Source organism: Hemicordylus capensis, chromosome 6 (assembly GCF_027244095.1).
Source record: "Hemicordylus capensis ecotype Gifberg chromosome 6, rHemCap1.1.pri, whole genome shotgun sequence".
Lineage (NCBI taxonomy): Eukaryota > Metazoa > Chordata > Lepidosauria > Squamata > Cordylidae > Hemicordylus > Hemicordylus capensis.
This window is the reverse complement of record NC_069662.1, coordinates 38,307,260-38,328,239: the sequence shown is the minus strand read 5'-3', so window position 1 is coordinate 38,328,239 and position 20,980 is coordinate 38,307,260. Positions and strand designations below refer to the sequence as shown.

The following is a 20,980-nucleotide window of genomic DNA, read 5'->3' as shown; positions in this document are numbered from 1 at the left end:
TGTGGTAGCAAGCATGACTTGTCCCCTTAGCTAAGCAGGGTCTGCCCTGGTTGCATATGAACGGGAGATTAGAAGTGTGAGCATTGGAAGATATTCCCCTCAGGGGGATGGAGCCGCTCTGGGAAGAGCATCTAGCCCATTCCAAATTCTCTCCATGGAGCTGAGAGAGATTCCTGCCTGCAACCTTGGAGAAACTGCTGCCAGTCTGTGTAGATAATACTGAGCTAGATGAACCAATGGTCTGACTTAGTATATGGCAGCTTCCTATGTTCCTATGCATGTTGGGGGGATCTATGGGAAACGAGAATCTGGGCAGTCTGTATGTGCAAAAAGGTTACGGATCCCTTCTCTAAGCGCTCTGAGAACCGTACTCTTCTAAAGGCAGTGCATATCTCCCACAGCAGGGGTGGCCCAAGGCAACACAGTGCCTGAGAGGAAGAACCAAATATTCCCTTGCCCCATGTCCCTGTGAGGGCCAGCTCCCTTTCAAAATGGACCCTTGCAAGTTTTGGAAGGAGCTCAGGGAAGGTTGCTAGCAGCCTCCTCTTTACTCCTTGTGTTTCTTGAAAGTTTTGCAAGGAGTGTGAGGAGAGGCAAAGCTTGCAAGGGTCAGATCAGTCCCAAAGAGCTGCATTGATGATGGTGATGGGGGCATTTTGCTGCCTGAGGTGACTGCCTTACCTTGCCACATGAAAGGGTTGCCCCCGTCGCAATGAAAGCTGCAACTTCCTTTCTGTTTTTCTGACTGGGTGTGAACACAAGCACCATGGGGCTTAAATCCAGAGCTCTGCAGATTATGCACCAACTCCCTGCGCCACTGGGGTAAGGAGGGAACTGCAAAAACTTCCAGTCAAGGGATCGGCATTAGAGCCTATAATTAACCCCTGCTAACTGGGCAAAGAGGGATTTTTCAAGTGGCAGCTTTCTTATATTTAGCAGGGGGAGAGTAACTGTCTCTATTAAGCTTAGTATACCCTCTCTCCCATTGGCTGTTGCTTGTAGAGTTGCCAGTTCTGACAGAAGCTGCTCCTGCAGATACCACCCCACCCCCTCGTATCTTTTCCAATATTTTACACCATATCAAGTCAATACAATCTTCAGGATGGCTTTTAATAGTGACCTGGAGATTGAAATCAATTCCTGGAGACCCTAGGCCAATCCTGGGGTCCCTACAGCTGTACCTAATTTGGTACATCCACCCCAATTCAAGATGGCAGACGAATGAATGTTTGAGGCACAAGAAGGCTAACTTGTGAACTGTCTGACCAGTTTGAACCAAATTTGGTACAGTTGTTGTTGTTGTTGTTGTTGTTGTTGTTATTATTATTAATCCGATTTCTATACCGCCCTTCCAAAAATGGCTCAGGGCGGTTTACAAAGAGAGATAACAAACAAATAAGATGGCTCCCTGTCCCCAAAGGGCTCACATTCTAAAAAGAAACATAAGACACACACCAGCAACAGTCACTGGAAGTACTGTGCTGGGGGTGGACAGGGTCAGTTACTCTTCCCCTACTAAATAAAGAGAATCACCACGGTAAAAGGTGCCTCTTTGCCCAGTTAGCAGTTGTAGTGAGTGACACACAAGGGCACCTCAATGGTGCAGTTTTTGATGATGTCATCCACCCCAGTTCAAGATGGCGGACACGTGAATGTTTGAGGTGCAAATGGGCTAACTTGTGAACTGCCTAACTGATTTGAACCAAATTTGGTATAGTTGTAGTGAGTAACACATAGGGACATCTTGACGGTGTAGTTTGTGGTGATGTCATCCATCCCAATTCAATATGGAAGATGTGTGAACGTTTAAGGCTGAAATGGGCTAACTTATGAGGATTGTAATGATCAATTAAGATTATAGGGAAAGGAGAGTAAGCAGATTAGTTCTTACCAGAACAACTTCTTAAGTCTGTAATCTGTAGTTGATGAATTGGTTACAATAACTGATTAAAAACATTTTTGATTGACCAACTAAAAATAAATCCACAATTCATGAGGCAACACTTTTTGAATGTTTAACAATTATTTTGAGATTTGCTGAACTCAATTTGTTTTTGGTTTTTTGTGCCTTCTGTATTTTTCTGATTTGTATTGTAAGGCTACTGGTATGTTGTTGTTGTTGTTTGTAATATTGCTTGACAGTTGGGATGGCTTATTGTTTTAATTGATTTCTTCTGTAAGTAGCTTCAAGTTACTTGTTAAGAGAGGCAGGATATACATATTAAAAAACACACATACCACCAAATATAAGTAGTTATAAAAACTGTGGACGGCAGGCAGTTGCCCCCTGTATTTTATTGTTTTCAAAGGTGCACTGTAGGGGAATACTAATGGTGCTTAACAAGCACCCTCCTGCAAGGTATCAACAACAGTACAGTAGTGGAGGCTGCAATATTTTGGCTTTTCAATTTACACATTTTCTTCCCTGTTTGTTTGTTTAGGGCACTGGGCATGTACGGGAATTCCTCTGACTTCAAAGTGAGACATTTAAGATCGTTCACATCTTTTCTCTGGTATTTGTTCTCTGTGCTCACATTCCCTTTGCCCCTTCCCACCCCCTTTACATGTCTTAGCTGTATTCCTATAAGTTGAGGTTCTAAGCTACTGAAATGCTAGGAATTTGAGGACTGAAAGACAATTTCATTTGGGAAGGGAGACTTTTCATTTCGGGAGGCATTTCCTCCATTTGCCTCCCTGTGGCTACACCTCTGGTCTCAGCAATATTTTCCCTCCACTGGGCACTCATAGCTATGTCCCTGCCTGCAACTGCCCGTGTTTATCCATAGCATCCATCCAGTGGCTGTTGCTGGTGTCTCCCTTGCCATATAGATTGAGAGCTCCTTTGAGACAGGAAACCATCTTTCTTATTTCCCCCCTCATTTTTTTTTCATTCCTTCTGGTATGCAAATGGCTTTGTTGTTGAACTTTGTTGAAAAGTGATATTTAAATACATGTATTCCTAAGAACAAGATAGCAACTGCTGTGACATATACATGTGCCACCTAAAACAAGAAAAGTGAATTTTTTCCTTCAGAACTATTGGTTAACCCTTCTGCAATTGTGTGCAGATTGAATCAATTAAAGTGTATCTAAATAATCAAAGATTTTAATTGGGTGACGTCCATATTTTTTTTTAAAGTTTAAAATGTTGAATAGCTTCTTTGTGAACCAGAGAGTTTTGGGACCAGACATGTGGAGAGGTATTATGAAGGTTTGGGGATTAGTTTCTAGTGTAAACATCTGGCTTGTTAAGTTGTGGATTTATATTAAGAGCTTTTAGCTGGTATCTGTAAAAGTTGATTATGTTCTATAATTGGGTGTTTCTGATTTTTTAAAAAATATTTTAAAATCATAATAAAATAATGGCCAAGTTCAGATAACATAGGAAAACAGAGGTTGCTTCACCTCTGGTTTTTGAAGCCAGTCATCCAAACTTGGAAAATCGGAGTTAAGGGCGAAAAGGGACCTGCCGTTTCCCTCGCCAAACTCCACTCTGAACTTTTGGGCAGAATGGAGTTTTGCCACCCTTAACCTCGTTTTTGTGGTGCCAGTATTAGATACGAATGCTGGCACTGAAGTTAGGGGCCCACGGAGCAGGAGTTGAAGGAGGAAGCTCCTCCCTCACTCTGGCCTGATTGGCTGGTGCAGGGTGTCCTTCTGTTAAGAAGGAAGCCTGCACAGCCAGTTCCCCTGCCTCTCTATGGTCTTGCTGACTGCAGAGAGGCAGCTCTCCTTGTCGTCCGAATGTGGACAGAAGAGAGTGGGGGAGGCGTGCAGAATCCTCTCGGTACAGTCCCTATGCATGCTTATAGACCTGTGCAGTACTGTCCTATGCATGCTAATTTGGAAGTAAGCCCCACCAGGGTTTGAGCTCTAATTGAACAAGGCTGGGGGACATCTCCCTGGGCCCCTGTGGGAGAGGGGTCCACAGGATGAGTGACAGCTTGCTCTTTGCTCTAGATGCTGTATGGATATATGAGGTTATTATAGTAGGTATATATGTTTAAAATGTTTCTAAGCCAGGGGAATGCATGTGTGCAAGTGTGTGTTGGTGTGTGTCCTCCCTGGAGCAGGCAGGAGGAGGAGAGGGAAACAGGTAGACAAGGAGACTTTCTCTTTCTCCTCCCCTTCTGCCTGTGTGACATTTGGAAACGCTTTCAAGCAGGGGTGGAGCCACCACTACGCGGCCGGGTTCAAAGAACCTGGGCCGCCTCGCTCAGGGGCTGTGGCTCATGGCCCAGCCACGCCCCCTGCATCTGGCATCAGACACAGGGGGCGTGGTGCACTCAAACAAAGCCACACTCCCGTTTTCAAGCATATTCCACCCAGCGCCGCGTTTGCAGCCAGGCCAGGAGTGGCTCTCCCAGCTCCATATGCGTGCATGCCATGCCCCCTCTGTCTGATGTCTGACGTATGGGGCGTGGCGAAGAAGGGGGGCGCTGCTGGCGAGCTGAACCGGGGCCAGCAGCGGCTTCCCTACAGTCCTGCTTTCAAGCATTGTATGGGCAAGAGGAGGAGGTGGGGAAAGGAGGAGACAGACAGCCGGATGGGCTTTGGGGGAGGCAGAAGAGGATGGGACCCTAGAGGTGGAGGTAGATGAAACCCTTGAACACTGGTAGCTCTGCTCCTGGCACTTCCTTAGCGCCACTTCCGCTGGAAACAATGGAAGTCACACAATGCAAATGCCCTTGTGCTGTTTTAAGTAATTGTGTAACTGCCCATTTCTGCAACACCCCTGGGCTGCCTTGGATGTATGTAGCAGCTCTGGTGGGTCGGGAACGACAATGCTGGAGAAGGCATCATGTCAGCCATTATTTTTAGCACTATCTCTGTACTGGCCACGTTTCAAAGAATGATATGGCAGGTCTGTGCCCGAGGGTTTACAGTTGCAAAGTGGACACAAAGGTGACAAGAGAGCAAGGGGAGGGAAACAGAGACAGGGCTAAGCAGGGGAAGAATCTATATATTTAATTATCTAAGGTATACCCATGGCTGATCCCATGTGTGGCAGCTCTCATGAGAGTTCAGACAGCTGCCGAATAGCCATGGGATGGGTGGGAGGGAGGAAAATGGCAACTACGGCCAGTCAGAAAGCGGGGTGGTGGCAAGAAACGGGGGGGGGGGGGGAGAAGCTGGCATCGCCAGCCAGAAAGTGGTGGGCGGGCCAGCCAGCTAGAAATGGGATGGGGGGAAGGAGAAGATGTCTGCCTACCCACCCGGAAGGCAGGGGGTGAAGCCGGTGCCTGGCCGGCCTGAAAGTGGAGGGTGGGTGAGCTGGTCAGAAATGGGGGGGGGCAGTGGGAGGGAGAAGAAGCCCACCTGCCTGCCAGCAAGGGGGAGAAAAGAAGAAACTGGTGCCCAGCTGGCCAGAAAGAAGGTGGGGGGGAGGAGAAAAAGGTGGTGTGCAGGCCAGCGGGGGAAGAAGGCAGCAGTTTGTGGGTGGACCAGCCAGAGGCGCAGATACTCTGCACTTGGCCCAGGTAGTAGGTGATTATTTCATTGAATAGTAATTAGATTTAGTTACAGTTTGGTATGTCCTATAACCATTATGAGTTATACAATTTAATTTGCTTAATTGTGTTGTATAATCTACATTCTGATATGTAAATACCAGCTGTTTGCAAAAGGGTGAGCTGGGCTTGCGTCTTGTAACTTTGCTCAAAAAATTGATCAGTTCTGTCAATGGATTGTCATCTCTTTGATTTCTTTATTCTGTTCTTTAGCATGCTTACAGTGCCCCCTTGAGGTGGTTACAAGGCCTGAGACTTTGGACTTGGCTGACAATCACATATATTTCCCTAACTTCTGTCTGTGCGTGCACAAACACACACACACTACACACGCCCCTATGTCCCACCCACTGTCTCTTCATACCACTGCCTGCCTCTGTCAATCAATATCTTTCCTCAGGCAAGATGGCAGGACAGTATCTGATTGGGAGCTCTTTCCTCGCAGGCAAGTTTGTTCCTCAGTGTTAAATGGGAGTAGAGGATCGTACAATGCAGGATGTGTGTGTCTTTGTATGTTTTATCTCTTTGACCCACTTGTAGGAATTGGGGGGTGCAGAACTGGAGTTGTTCCAGGTGGTGATTTCAAGACCCCAAGAAGTGAAGGGGAAGAGTGCAGAGAACACGCTTTGCAGAGAGCTATTTAAAACTTCTAAAACATATTTATAACTGCCCTACTCAAGAGAGGAGTCATCATCGGTGCTAGCTCACCCCCAAACAAAAGAAAATGTATCTCTTTTGACACATTTTTTAGCAACATGAGCATGCCTAAAATTATTGGGAGTCAGGAAGTTTGCCTGCTTTCTCACTGCCTCTCTATAATGAGACACCGTCTAATTATAGTGTCAGGCTGCAGCCCCTTTTGTTTGTCGCTTGAGTTGAGGCAGCTGTTGCCATGTTTGTTCTACAGAACAGGGGATTACAGCACTGGGATGGCAGTATCTTTTATTGGCCCAAATGCTGTTGGTATAAGGGTGTGCAGGGCCTTTGAGTTACATGGAACTCTTGGTCAGGCGGGGAAACGAGCCAGTTTCAGTGTCACCAGAAGTCAAAACTCAGAAGTGAGGAAGTACTATTACAAGGGACAATGACTTATGTAGGAACAACATCATCAACAACAACAACAACACTGTGTACAGAAAAGAAGCTGTGTGAAGCAACCAGTGAAATCTGTGGTAAATCTGTAGTTGGATTTCCTGGCATTTTCATTTTTATCTAAAATCAGCTGTGGGGTCTCCAAATTTGATTGGAGCAGTCGTGCTAGGCAAGGTTTGTTTGTTTTTAAAAACCTTTCCCACACACTGAGCCCTTTCTCACGAGCAGAGAAAGGGCTCCAACGGGGCAAGAGGAGGAAGCCTCGAAAAGTTTACCTCTCCCACAAACGAGCAGGTCCTTGTCTCTGGGCGGGCGGATCACCCACCCAGACGATCACCAGCTGCTGCCAGTTGCTCCAAGGGTCAGGATCCGGTATGCATCGCCCTGCCACCCCAGAGCTCCAATAATAGCAATAGCAATAGCACTTACATTTATATACCGCTCTATAGCCGGAGCTCTCTAAGCGGTTGACAATGATTTTAGCATATTGCCCCCAACATTCTGGGTACTCATTTTACCGACCTCGGAAGGATGGAAGGCTGAGTCAACCTTGAGCCCCTGGTCAGGATCGAACTTGTAACCTTCTGGTTACAGGGCGGCAGTTTTTTTACCACTGCGCCACCAGGGGCTCTGCGTGAGTGCACAGTGCATTATGGGGATTCCCCTCCCCTCCCTGAGCTGCTTGCAGCTGCAGTTGACAGACGATCCAAAAAATTAGGTTAGGAGAGGGATCACTCTCCTAACCTTGTTTTGGAGAGAGGCTCCACAAGCGGGTTTGTTGCCATGGTGCGCCAAGATCGGGCCCGATCCCAGCAGTTCACATGCGTGTGCAAAACCTGGGCTCCCTTAGCCTGTTTTTGCATGCACGTGTGAATAGCCTCATTGTTTCCTAAGTTACCCCTCAGAGCTGCTATTAACCTTACATTAGCAAACCTGGTGAGGTGATTCTCACGACCGCCAAAAAGCGGGCTAAGGGAGCCTAGCCTGCTTTTTGGTGGTTGTGTGCTGCAACGGGAGCCAGCAACCCCCTCCCCTTAGCCCAGGTTAGCGGAGCAAGCACTCCGCTAACCCAGGTTTTTTGGTTGTGTGTTGCTGCGGCACGGCTCTGCGCTGTGGCAACACACGAGGAAACCCCCGGCCAGGAGGTTGCTTGCAGCCTCCCGGGCTCGGAGGTCTCTTCAGGATGCCCCGCAGTCATGGATCAGACCCCTGAGTCAGAAGAGTCAGAGGAGGAGCGGGAGGACCTGGTTGGGAGAACAGGCTGAGAAGCACAGCAGGAGGACTGGGCTGTGAGAACAAACTCTGAAGCTGAGCTGGAAACATCAGCAGACAGGGGAATCTGGACAGCTGAGGGCTGAAGAGACTGATCAGGAGGAAGCTGGAATTTCACCTGTGTTAAGAAGACATCTCAAGAGAAAGGCTCAGTGGGAGACACACAGGTGCAAGATATCACAGGAGAGGCAATAGAAGTGCTGAGTCAGGAAAGCCTGATTGGCTGCGGGTTATCTCGAGCCCTATATCAAGCAGACGCGGTTCATAAGTCAGTACTGTCAGCAATGTTGCTTTCCAACAGATTTACGAGACCCACGGGGTGTCGGGGCATCCTGGAACTTCCAGCGGCCGCATGGCCCCGATTCCAGCAGCCCCTTCCGGCTCCATAACGGAGTCTGTAACGGAGCCAGCACTCTTGTGGGCAGTCCTGCTCATCTGCGGCAAGAGCAGGCTAAGCCAGCTCTCCCCGCAATCCCCCTAAGGCCGAGTCTCACTGATCGTGAGACTCGCCTCACAGTGATCTGTCTTGTTTGTTTTTACCTTCAGTCTATTTCACCAAAAGCAAAACCTTTCTGGTTTTTAAGGGTTTGTCTGAGGAAGCATACATACCTTAAAGACTAACCGATTTGTGGTCAAACAAAAAAATTCCTGTCGAGTCGAAGGAAGTGTCTTGGGTTCAGTGCTGCCCACCTCAGACAAACAATGAAGCTGGAGAAGAGAGGGGGCGTGGCTAAGGGTAGCATTGGTGTGGAGGAGGAGGGGCTAGTTGGTGTACTCCCATGCCCCCTCAGACAGATCAGCATTCCCCCACCCCTGTAGACTGGGACAGAGGCACACCTAGGTAATTTTGGAGCCTGGACCTAAAGGCCTTTGGAGCCCCCCCCCCGTAAATTAAGCATAATCATGCTCCACCAGGTGACCACACCACCCAGAACAGACTAATGTGGATTTAGGGGATCCCAGGGGATGTGGAGGCCCCGAACTTCAGCCTCGAAGTCCAGGGGTAAGAGCACCTCTGGACTAGGGGGGTGGGCAGGCAGGATTGTTTAATCATCTGCCCTGCTGCAATGCTAATATAGATCAGGCCACCTTGCAGCTGACATTTGCCCAAGATGAAAAAAGCTTCAATTGGTGCCAATGTACAGTATTCTATATTGTACACAGTCGGGCCAAAAGGCCACATGGAATGCAAACTGCAATCAAGCTTCAGAGAAACATGGGACTCATCACATTTCTTCCCCTTCACTGGTTCTGTGTTTACTACAGCAAACACCAGTGGAGTGCCTAGGAAACAGGGCTGTATGAAGCAGCCCTGCTTCAATTTGAGGGCCACCTCAGTGCTTTGGGGTCCCCTGATTTGATTTGAGACTTCAAGAAGAGGCACCACTTTGTCCAGATTTAGAGCTGAAGCTTCAATTTGGAGTCAAAGCTTCAGTTCAGCCACCCTTACCCTCTTGCCACCCTTCCCCACAACCCCATCGGGTATATCAGGCATGGACACGATGGCTCTATGTTTATTTTTATCCAAGTGTGGTAAGGATCTTTTTGCAATGCCTTTTAAAAATGCCTTCTAAAAGTGGTTTGCCCCCTGCAGTCCTGGGAAAGGCACAGCATGGCCTGGAAATTTTGTTCTTTTCTGGGGCTGCACTGCGGCTCAGATAACAAGAAGTTATTCTAGTTAGAGCTAATCTGCCTACTTTCCTTTCACTATCCTTACAACTGGACTAAATTTGGTCCTAATTGGTTTGTTAGTTCACAAGTTAGCCCACTTGTGGCTCAAACGTCCATGCACCCACCATCTTGAATTGGGGTGGATGACAGCATCAGAAACCACACCCTTGAGGTGTCCCTATGTGTTACTCACTACAACTGTACCAAATCTGGTTCAGATCGATTATGTGTTCCACGAATTAGCCTTCTTGAGCTTCAAATGCTTATGCCTCCACCATATTGAACTGGGGTGGGTGACACCATCAGAAACTATGCCGTTGAGGTGTCCCTATGTGTCCCTACAACTGTACCCAATTTAATATTAGTCCAGGCATTGCCAAGTTGATAGGGACACACAGACAGATGGAATGCCGGGTGATCTCATAAGCCTCCTGGAAAGAAGGCTAATAAAAATAGAGCCCTCTGGTCTCCTCCCCATGCCAGGTAAGTACCTGCAGGTATTGGGGGAGGGTGGCGAGATGGGGTTGGGGCTGAAACTGCCCAATCATCAGAAATGAGCCAGCCTGGTTTTGCCCATTTATTTATTTATTTATTTAACACATTTTTATACTGTGCAAAACTTACATCTGGTTGCCTCAATTCAGAATTGGAGCTTCAGTGACCGTATTGAGCCACATCTCCTCTGAATTCTCTCCAGCCATCAAAGCTTCACACAGTCCTGCTATATAACCTGGCTGCTCTATAAAATGTGTAGTGGGGCTTCTACAGTATTTACCCTATAGGCTGTTATGGACATTTCGATGGAAGAGGCTACGCATTCGGAGAGAAAAAGAGAGACACCAGAGTGCAGCCTGTAGGTGCTAAGTGATATCTGCTGTCTTTTAAAGACAAAGCAGCAAAAAATTCATGTTTTAAATCAGATCACAAACAGGCCTTGCATGTGTGATGCATGTTACAAATGCCCACCAGGGACACAAAGAAAAAATAACCAGCTACTTTGGAGAATGCAAATGTGAGAAAAGTCTATAACATTTAGACTTTTAAATGTACCATTTAGATATCACAAACCCCTTGGAAGGCAGAAAACAATGAAAGCAAAATGCATACAGTAATTATTCAACTGGCAAAGCTGGAATTAAAAAATGGAGAATGAATCGAAGTCAATTTCGTTTTGATTTTGTGCAACTTGAAAATTTGTTTTTGGCTTTTAAACACTACCTGAACTTCACAATGAGATTCATTTGTTTATCTTTATTTAGTGATCATATTTATATCCTGCTTTTCCTCTGAGATTAAAAGCAATGGGCAATACCTAAGAGCAATAATAATTTCTTAAATGAAAAACCAACAAATTAAAAAAGTTAGCGAAAAGAGAACAGATAATGATACAGTTCTGAGAAGGAATTGTTTCTTGTCTCTTGCCCCATTCACATATTGAGGTCATTCACACAATTAAAAACTGAGGCTTTTCACATGTGTGTGCAAAACCGGGCTAAGGGAGCCCAGCCCGGCTTTGCACACGCATGTGAACCAGTGGGATCAGGCCCGATCCTGGTGCCAGCATGGTAGCAAATACACCTAAGTAGCCTCCCATTAGAACAAAGTTAAGGAAGCGAGTGCTCCCTTAACCTCATTTTTAAAATTATGTGTCAGCTGTGGCTACTTGGGGTCACAGCTGGCACACTCGGCAGGGGGTGGATCCCAATAATTCACTGTGCATTCTCGCGGTGCATTATTGGAGTTCCAGGGGCGGGACAACACACGATGGAGCGTCCCAGCTCCCTGACACCCAGAGCTGTCAGGTGAGCTGCCAGTCGTCTAGGCGGGTGATCTGCCAGCCCCGGGAAGACACAGAGATAGCCTGCAGGGAAAACCTGCCTTCCCTGCAGACCACCCCAGAGTTCTTCTCACCAATCATGAGAAGAGCTCCACTGTGTTCTATGCAGGTTTGGGAGCTGTGTGTGCTCCCAAGGTTGGTTGTGTGAAAGCAACGTAAGAGAAAAACCTGGGTAGTTTTTCCTTCTACCTTGCTTCCATACCATCACTTCTACCCAGATTTTCCTCTTACCTTGCTTCCACAAAACCAAAAATTAGGAGCACACACTGCTCTCAAACCCAAGCAGAATACAGTTTTGGATTGTGTGAATGACCTCAGTATGTTCAACATGTACAGTCTGTGCACATGTGTTGAACCCTCATATCTGAAGTTCTGAACCAGGGGCGGGGCCACCATTAAGCAGACAGGTTCAAAGAACTTGGGCCGCTGCCAATCAGGGACCGCGCCTGGTGCCCCAGTCACACCTCCTGAGTCTGATGTCGGACTCAGGGTGTGTGGCTTCACTCCCAAATGGGCCGCGCAGCCCCATTTGGGAGCATATTCTGGCCAGCACCACATTCACAGCATGGCGGGGGGGCACTGGAGGGAGGAACACGGGCCACTGGCTAGCTTCTTCCACTAGTGTTCTGAACGCACATATAGGTATTCACAAATTATGTTCAATACGGATATAGTAGTACACTTCCTATCTGTATCCTGCATCTAAGAGGACCTCTACCCAGTTTTATTTTTTAAAATGAATGTATGTACAGTCATTCACACAAAAATATGTACATTTTACAGACAGCTATACGCATTTACAGCATAATGTCTGAATAGGGCTTCTGTACTGTTTGCTGCAAATCCAGATAGGACGGAGGTACTTATTGTGTGGGTCAGAACTCCAGAGACGATCTTGATCTACCTGTTCTAGATAGGGTCACACTTCCCCAAAAGAAACAGGTTCGCAGTCTGGGAGTACTTCTGGATCCATACCTCTCCTTGATTACTCAGGTTGAGGCAGTGGCCAGAGGTGCTTTCTATCAGCTTTGGCTGATACACCAGCTGCGCCTGTTTCTCGAGATCAATGACCTCAAAGCTGTGGTACATTTGTTGGTAACCCCCAGACTTGACTTCTGTAATGCGCTCTATGTGGGGCTGCCTTTGTACGTAGTCCGGAAACTCCAGTTGGTTCAGAATGCGGCAGCCAGGCTGGTCTCTGGGTCATCTCAGAGAGACCACATCACTCTTCTGCTGATGGAGCTTCACTAGCTGCCAATAGGTTTCTGGGCAAAATACAAAGTGCTAGTTATAACTTATAAAGCCCTAAACGGCTTAGGCCCTGGGTATTTAAGAGAACATCTTCTTCACTATGAGCCACACAGCTCATTGAGCTCATCAGAGGAGGTCCATCTCCAGCTACCACCAACTTGTTTGGTGGCTACACAGAGACGGGCCTTCTCGGTCGCTGCCCCGAGATTGTGGGATGCGCTCCCTGCTGAGATACGATCCTCCCCATCTCTGGCAATTTTCAAAAAATACCTGAAAACCCATCTTTTCGCACAAGCTTTCTTAGCTTTTTAAAACTGTCTGTTTTTAATTCTATGGCTGTTTTTAAATTGTTGCATTGTTTTAAGTCTTATATGTGTTTTGTTTTTATGTTAACCGTCCAGAGACGAAAGTTTGGGCGGTATAGAAGTTAAATAAATAAATAAATAAATAGTAATGCTGGGGTAAATAGCAGTGGGGGCACATTTTTTGAGTGAAAACAATGTAGGGCGAAAGAATCAATCTGCCTTCCAATCCAGAACCTCCTCACACAGCTGCTTAGCTGCTGTGGTCCCATACTGCTACTACGAATATTTATATACCACTTTTCAACCAAAGTTCTCAAAGCATTTTTTGGACTGGAAAACCCCTCCCCATGGCAGATTTTTGTTAAAGGAGAGACACTGCTAGTCTGTTGTATTCTATCTAGTAATCTTTTATGTTATGTTGTTGAGAAGTTTGTCCCAGTAGGGATCTTGTAGGGTGTGTGTGGGTGGGGTGGGTGGGGTGGAGTCAGAAAGTAAAAGGGAGTGAAAGGAGAAGGAGAAAATGAAGTTGTTTCTAAATAAACGTTTAGTTACATCTTCATAAGATTTCTTTTTGTCTATGAGGGAAGCAGCTATAAAACACAGAGGACTGGGTATCATGATCCGTGAGACCTGGTTTGGGGCGGTGAGTGGGGCTAAGGCCGCTCTCCCCGCTCACGAGCAGGGAGGGAGCCCTGGGCGGCCGGATCAGCTGCCCACATGATTGCCGGCTCTGAGACGGAGACGGTGGGGGCTGGGAGCTCGGGGGCCGCGTGGCCCCTGGAAGCCCCAGTATGCCCTGCGCACCCCAGTATACCCTGCGTGCCCCAGTATGCCCTGGAAGCCCCAGTATTCACCTCCCCTCCGGGGGTCTACTCATGAGTAGGCGCAGCATGAAGCTGCGCCACGGCTACTCACGATTCTAAAAAGCGCTCCGCAAACCTGGTTTTGGGACAGGGGTTCTTGAGCGGGTTACCCGCTTCAGAACCACCGGGCTCACAGCCGAGCCCAGTGGTTCCGACGATTGGCAAAAATCGAGCTAGCGGAAGCTAGCCCGATTTTTGCTGATCGTCAGAATAGCCCCAGAGGCTGTTCTCATAGGCAGCTAAGCCTGGGCTTGGCTGCCTGTAAGAACCACCTGGAGCTGTGTGGCTCCCAGAGGTGCTGTGATGGCAAATCCGCCTATGGAGCTCGGCGGTTAGTCAAGGTAAAGGGCGCAAGCACGCCCTTAACTCTGGCTAACTGCTCGTATGTGAGTGCCAGATTTTGGAAAATAATGTTTTCTACTCCAAAGTGGCAACAAACTTCTGCAGGAAATGATGAGGTGGGTCTCACGATCAAAGAGACCTGCCTGGAGAGGGTGAGCGGGGAGAGCGGGCTTAGCCCTCTCTCCCCACAGACGACCAGCCAGTCTGCTCTGGGCTTGCTGCCGATACACATGCGCGTGGTGGAAACCGGGCTGGGCTCCCTTAGCCCGGTTTCCACCATGTGTAAGACTAGCCTCAGAGCTTGCCCATCTTTTGTGTAGTGGATTCAGGATTTTGAACCTAATCCCAGGTCTTCTTTATACCCTTCTAGTTCTTCTCTTCAGTGGGTTCCTGGATGCCATTCTTCCTGTTCTCCAACTCCGCGCTGTGGTTGGGGAAATCTTTCTCCATGAGTTGGAAAGAGAGGGCTTTGAGGATGCCTTTAGCTCTTCTACTAAAAACTATGGTAAGGAATTTGCATCTCCCTCTCTCCCTTTTCGTTTCTCTGTTCATCCATCCATCCTCATGAACAATTAATTTGTTAGGTGTCATTCCCCACATATTATTTTGTGCTTTTAAACCAGCGTAGTGTAGCGGTTAAAGTGCTAGACTAGGAATGGGGAGACCCAAGTTCAAATCTCTGATCAGCCATGAAATTCACAGGGTGATTCTGGGCCAGTCACTTTATCTCTCAGCCTAACCTACCTCACAGGGTTGTGGTGAGGGTAAACATAACCCCATACACTACTCTGGAGTACATGGGGGAAGAGCAAGATATAGTTTTTTGTTTTAAACACCATTCAATTTTGAGAGAGAGAGAAAGGCGATTCTCATGAGCAAGAAAAACTGGGCTAAAGGAGCCTAGCGCAGTTTTGCTTGCTCCTGAAAATCATTGGGCTTGCAGACGAGCCCAGTGGTTCCTCGGCGCAAGCTCACCTAAATATCCTCCCCCTTAAATGAGGTTAATGAAGTGAGCCTAGCGCACTTTCAGCAATTGTGTGTCAGCCGCACCACGGCTGCTCGTAGCCACAGTGGGCACACTCGGTGGGGAGGGGGACCCCAGGAATGTGCAGTGCATTACTGGGACTCCAGGGGTGGGGTACCACACAGCGGCACTTCCCTTTGCCCGATCTCCAGAGCTGCTGGGTGAGCTCCCCTCTCCCTGATGTGTGTTCACCACGGCTAGAAGTAGCTGCAGCAGACATACGATCCGAAAAAGGAGACTAAAGGAGCGCTTGCTTGACAGAGTTTAATGGAGCGTGTGCTCGTTTAAGGGGGTGGCTTCTTAGGCGGGCTTGCCGCCATGGAACACCAAGCTCACCCTCAAGCGCGGTGGTTCTCACAAGTGAGCAAAACCGGGCTGGGCCCCCTTAGCTCGGTTTTGCTCACTGGTGAGAATAGCCTCCTAAAGTCTTTACCAGGAGCTTCCTTATAATCACCTCTAATCAGTTTCTGCAGCAAGCCTGGCTTTTTTTCTTGCTCAGCTTCAGGTCTTGATCGTCCTTTCCAGAATGGAGGTTCAATTCCAGATTCTTCCTTCAGTTGTTTTGAGTGCAATTCAGTTCTCAGGAGAGTTATCAGCTTAACTCTCCCAGTGATTTCTCAGCTCTGAATTTCAGCAGCTCTTTTCTCCTGGCTCTCTAAGACTCCAACTCCAAGTTGAACCAACTCTGTATTTCAGACAAGCCTCCTTTTTATTCTCTCCCTGCTCTCCATATTTTTCTCAAAAAACCAATCAGGACAACTCAAGTTCCCTCCATTATTTTAAAACAGACACAGTCAAACCAAACCCTCGCTTTCCTCCAAAGGTTAAACAGTAAAACTCTTTCCTCTCCCAAACCAACTGTAGAACAGTGAACTTTTGAACCCTGCACAGTTCTTTTTTTTAAACACAGAACATAGGGAGCAAGCAAATACATGTGCAGTACAGAAACCAGTAACACAAAAAGAGGAGGTTTGGGCCTCATTCCTTCACAACCAGTTTCTGCGAGATGGATTCCATGACTGCCTTTTCTCTCTCTTTGCTGCAGTAGGCCAATTTTAACTCAGTCTAAAATATTACAGAACCACCACCCATCCCACCACCCATCACCTTCCACGCCAAACTTCTGGATCATCCTGATTTGCCCCGCTGGCTGCGCTACATCCAACGCACTCCCTTTCAAACTGGATACCTCTACGGGTCTGCCACAAGCAAAGATATTGGAAAGCAGACAGTTGAGGTGTGTATGTGTGTTTTATAATTCCCTCTTAGACAGAAAGCCTTATTGGCCTAAGTTTAGGAAGCAGCATCTTGTTTCTGAGTTCTCCTAAACCAAGGGTGGGCAAACCTGGTCTTTCAGCTGTTGTTGAACTACAACTCCCATCATCCCCAGTCACTTGGGGATGATGGGAGCTATAAGTCAACAACAGCTGAAAGGCCAAGTTTGCCCACAGCTGCCCTGAACACAAAGCCTAAAATGTGCCTATGTTCTCCTGACAGGGCAAAAGCCTGGAGCCTTCTTTCTCTCAGACTCAGCATACAGACTTGCTGATTCTGACATCAAAAGTAGCAATGTTTGGGGTGGCAGTGGCATAGGGCAGGGAGTTGTACAATTTGTCAAATTTATTATTTCATAAAATGTATTGGTAACAATGAACGGATGCCAACACAATACTGGGCAAACGTTGCATGTTTAGGGTGGAGAGCCAAACTTGTGGTGGTGAGCATGAGTTGTCCCCTCTGCTAAGCAGGGTTTGCCTTGGTTTGCATTTGGATGGGTGACTATATGTGAGCACTGTCTGTTGTAAGATATTCCCCTTAGTGGAATGGACAGTAGCTCAGTGGTAGATGATCTGCTTGTATGCAGAAGGTCCCAGCTTCAGTGGCATCTGGAATCTCCAGGCAGGGTTGAAAATGATTCCTGCTTGAAACCATGGAGAACCACTGCCAGTCCGTGGAGGCAATGCTGAGCTAGATAGACACAGGAAAACAGGAAGCTGCCATATACTGAGTCAGACCCTTGGTCCATCTAGCTCAGTATTATCTACACAGACTGGCAGCAGTTTCTCCAAGGTTGCAGGCAGGAATCTCTCTCAGCCCTATCTTGGAGAAGCCAGAGAGGGAACTTGAAACCTTCTGCTCTTCCCAGAGTGGCTCCATCCCCTGAGGGGAAGATCTTCCAGTGCTCACACATGTAGTCTCCCATTCATATGCAACCAGGGTGGACCCTGCTTAACTAAGGGGACAAGTCATGCTTGCTACCACAAGACCAGCTCTCCTCTCCTCAAAACCAAAGGTTTGACTTGGCATAAGACAGCTTCTTATGAAAGAAAAGGAAAGACTGTGCACGAGTCAGTGTTGACTCCTGGCAACCACAGAGCCATGTGGTTTTCTTGGCAGAATACAGGAGGGGTTTACCATTGCCATTTCCCTCACAGTATGAGATTATGCCTTTCAGCACCTTTCAATATTGCCTCTGCCTAATATAGGAGTTTTCCATATTCTGGGAAACACACCAGTGGAGATTCAAACCAACAGCCTGTTGTTCTCTAGGAAGGTTGCTTCTCCACTTCACCATTAGTTGGCTTAGCTTCTTATACCAAGTTGAAATTAATGTTTTTCAGGTGGTTATCCTTAAGAATTGTGTGAGAGAGTACATATATGTTTTATTGATCATTGAGTGTTCCAATAAAAATAATTTTTTTCCAGATAAAGCTTTGCATTTGTTTCAGTGTGATATTCACATGACGTTAAATGTCTCTTTTTCTTTTCCCTCCCAAACCAAATATTTCAACTCAACTACTTAGCTACCAGGAAAACTTTGAGATACGGGGTGGTAAATTAACATGGTGGGGTTTTTTTGGTTTTTTTGTTTTAAAAAATACAGTCATCCCTTGCCTACCACGGTTTTACCAACTGTGGTTTTGAGGATATGTGAATAGGAAATTGTGACAGGTATTGCCAGCCATGACCTGTGTCTGTGTTTGGCGAGGTTCTTTAGTGCTTTGGGAGGGATTTCAGCGATTTGGGAGGGTTCAAAGGTTCAACCTGCTCATTCTTCTTAGTGACCCTTGCTAATCCTTGCTGAACTTGCTGTCCCTTGACAATTTAAAATGCCTTTGAGTGATTTGAGGGGGTTCAAAAAATGTCCAGAGGTTCCATCTGCTCATTCTTCTTGGTGACTCTTGGCAATATTACAGGATTTTTCGTGATTTTTAGCAATTATTTTGTTAAAAAACCCTTTATTTTTAGGTCTTTTTGCGGTTGTGGTTCCCCTAACTCCCTGTTTCCCATAGACTTTAATGCCTCACCAACCGCGAATTTGCCAACAACGATGTTTTGCCAGAACGGAACCTTAGCTGTTGGCAAAGGATGACTTTAAATAGATCAAATAAGATTCCAAATCAGACCACAATATATTTAGGGCATCAGGAAAATATGCATAGTACAATTTTCTGAGGGAAATATGCACTATGTAAAATATGCATGTGTTATGCAAATGAGAAAAGTGCATGTGAAAATGTTCCAGAATACTTTCCAGAAAAATTTCCAATTCAAAAATAGCAAGAGAGGTGGAGCTTTCTGGAAGTTACCAGATAGTTATCCTCATAACAGACTTAAAGGGACCACTCCAAATTGACAGAGGAGTAGAAATTTGGAATTTGTCTTCTGTGCTCTGACACATCAACCTGGCCTTAGTGGCTGCCATTTTGTTTTGATCTGAAAAGGAAGAGAGCTGCCAAATCTCTTTCTCTTCTTTGTGGCAGGTGACGGCCTATGAAAGGTACTCCTACGAGACAGTGAGGCAAACAATGATTATAAGCATCGTACCATCTCCAGGTAATCTTTTCATGATCACTGTTTCTCTCCCCTTTTTAGTGGGAATATATCGGGATTGTTCTCATAACTGCCTTTTGTGGGTAGGAGAGGGTTAAGCCTGGTAAAGACTCTTGTCTGGAGCCATGGGAACCTCTCCTACCCAGCACTAGGAGTGTGCATGGAACTGGTATGGTGGTGATGGCAGTGTGTGTATGGGGGAAGCTACATACCCTGGCTGGCCAGAGCATAGGCCGGTGCTGCTGCTCGCCACCATTCGCCCTCATGGTGCGGCAAGTGCACTCCCCCTCCTTTATCTAGCTGCCGGCTTAGCGGTGGCTTGGTTCTGTCCTCTGCACACACGTAGAGGCCTTTTTCGTGATGTGGAGGCCAGAATCGAGCTGCTGCCAAGCCAGTGTCTATTGAGGGGAGTGCGCTTGCTGTGTTGGGAGAGCGAGCGCCAGTGCCAGTGGCCATGCCGGCTCGCCAGGGTAAGTAGCTTCCCCCCCGCTCTTGCTGCCACCACCCAGGCTCCTGGCCCCTGTTCATCCCGAACTGGTTTGCCAGTTTGATAACGGAGCAAACTGCCCCCAGTGCGTTCTGCAATGCACCTCCGAACCTACCCCAGTTTGAGGCGAACTGGTTTGGGACGAACTGTTCATACACACCTCTACCCAACACCTGCCTAAGTGGGTAGCCTAGCTTTTGGACCCACACTTTAACAGAGGTAGGACAGAAACCCCCTGCAGTCCTACCTCAGCTACCATCGGTGATCGAAGCTGCTGCAGCTCCTGGGAGCTGGAGGCCATGTTTACAAGAGAGTCTAGAGGAAAGCAGGGCCAGGGAGAGGCACACTGTGCTTTATTGCCAAAGGGTGCATCTCGGCTGCTCACGTGGTGCATTGTGGTATACAAGAGGACTTCCTCCTCCTGATCCCACTTCAGGACCTACTGCTGCACCTGTCGTATGGGTACATGAGTAGAGGAGCCCAGCGGAGATTCTGATCATCTGGGGGGAAAGAAGGTAGGATTCTGACTTCCCCCCAACTCACCCCACTTTGGTCATGTGAATGGCCTTCTTCTTAGTAGGTCTTCTTGTGAATTGGCAGCTGGTTTTGAGGTCAGGAAGCAGAGTAGGAATTAATAGACAGTTTTTAGAATGCCTGAAAGTAAGCAATGGTGTTGCTTCCAATGGTCTTTATTGGGAGGTATTTGTATTGGGAATGGTGCTATTCAGTGGCTGCATTTACACATTCATGGCAATCCTGGTTAAAGATCTTGATTATCTATCCTGGCTAAATGCAGCTTAACTGCAGCAGTTTAACTAGGACCCGCTGCGTGGAAATTTTGGGTTCTCACAACTGGCTCCATAAGGCTCAGTGATCCTGGTTAACTCTTTAATTGTGATAGCTGTGATTGTGTGAACACAGCCAGAGTATTCATAAAATGATCTGCAGTCAGCACTAAGCAGTATAGTTTCCAAATTTGGAGGTGAAATCCAAAGCAGACTGTGAAGAGGTGTGAGAGGACCTCTCCAAACTGGGTGAATGGATAACAAAATGGAATTTAGCTTCAGCACATGTATTATGTGACACTGTGATTAAAAAAAAAGAGACCCATAGATTCTTTGCATGTATTCAGTGTCTGAAATTATTATGAAAGGGATTGAAAATAAAATTCCTTTTATGTCTATGGTATGGCCACATTTAGAAAATGATCATCCCATATCAAAAGGATATAATTGCAGCACTGGAAAAATGATCAAAGGAGCAGAGCATGTTCCCTACAAGGGAAGGCTAAAGTGTTTGAGGCTTTTTAGTTCTGGAGAGAAAAACAACTAGAGGGAGCATGATAGAGGTTTATGCATGTTTTAGCAGAGTAGAGAGAGCAGAGAAAGGTGTCCCCCCCCCCCCTCATGTAATAGCCCCCAATAACTAAAATTAATTTATGGAACTTATTGCCCCAAGATGTGGTGTATCAATCTTTTAGCCAGGAAAGTTA

The 20,980-nt window shown here is 47.0% G+C and overlaps 1 protein-coding gene across 2 annotated transcripts in view; it reads left to right on the top strand.

Annotated features, from left to right (window-relative positions):
* Positions 1-3,728: 3,728 nt before the first annotated feature.
* SGCA (sarcoglycan alpha) overlaps positions 3,729-20,980 on the top strand; it is a 45,872-nt gene continuing 28,620 nt past the window's right edge. The window contains exons 1-4 of one of the 2 annotated variants that reach the window (XM_053264869.1): positions 3,729-3,787; positions 14,514-14,648; positions 16,247-16,404; positions 18,932-19,004. In XM_053264869.1, coding sequence (XP_053120844.1) covers positions 3,745-3,787; positions 14,514-14,648; positions 16,247-16,404; positions 18,932-19,004 — 409 coding nt within the window. In that variant the 5' untranslated portion in view covers positions 3,729-3,744. Of the gene's footprint in view, positions 3,788-5,915; positions 5,956-14,513; positions 14,649-16,246; positions 16,405-18,931; positions 19,005-20,980 lie in introns of those variants that run through there. The other variant, XM_053264870.1, reaches the window with a different exon arrangement.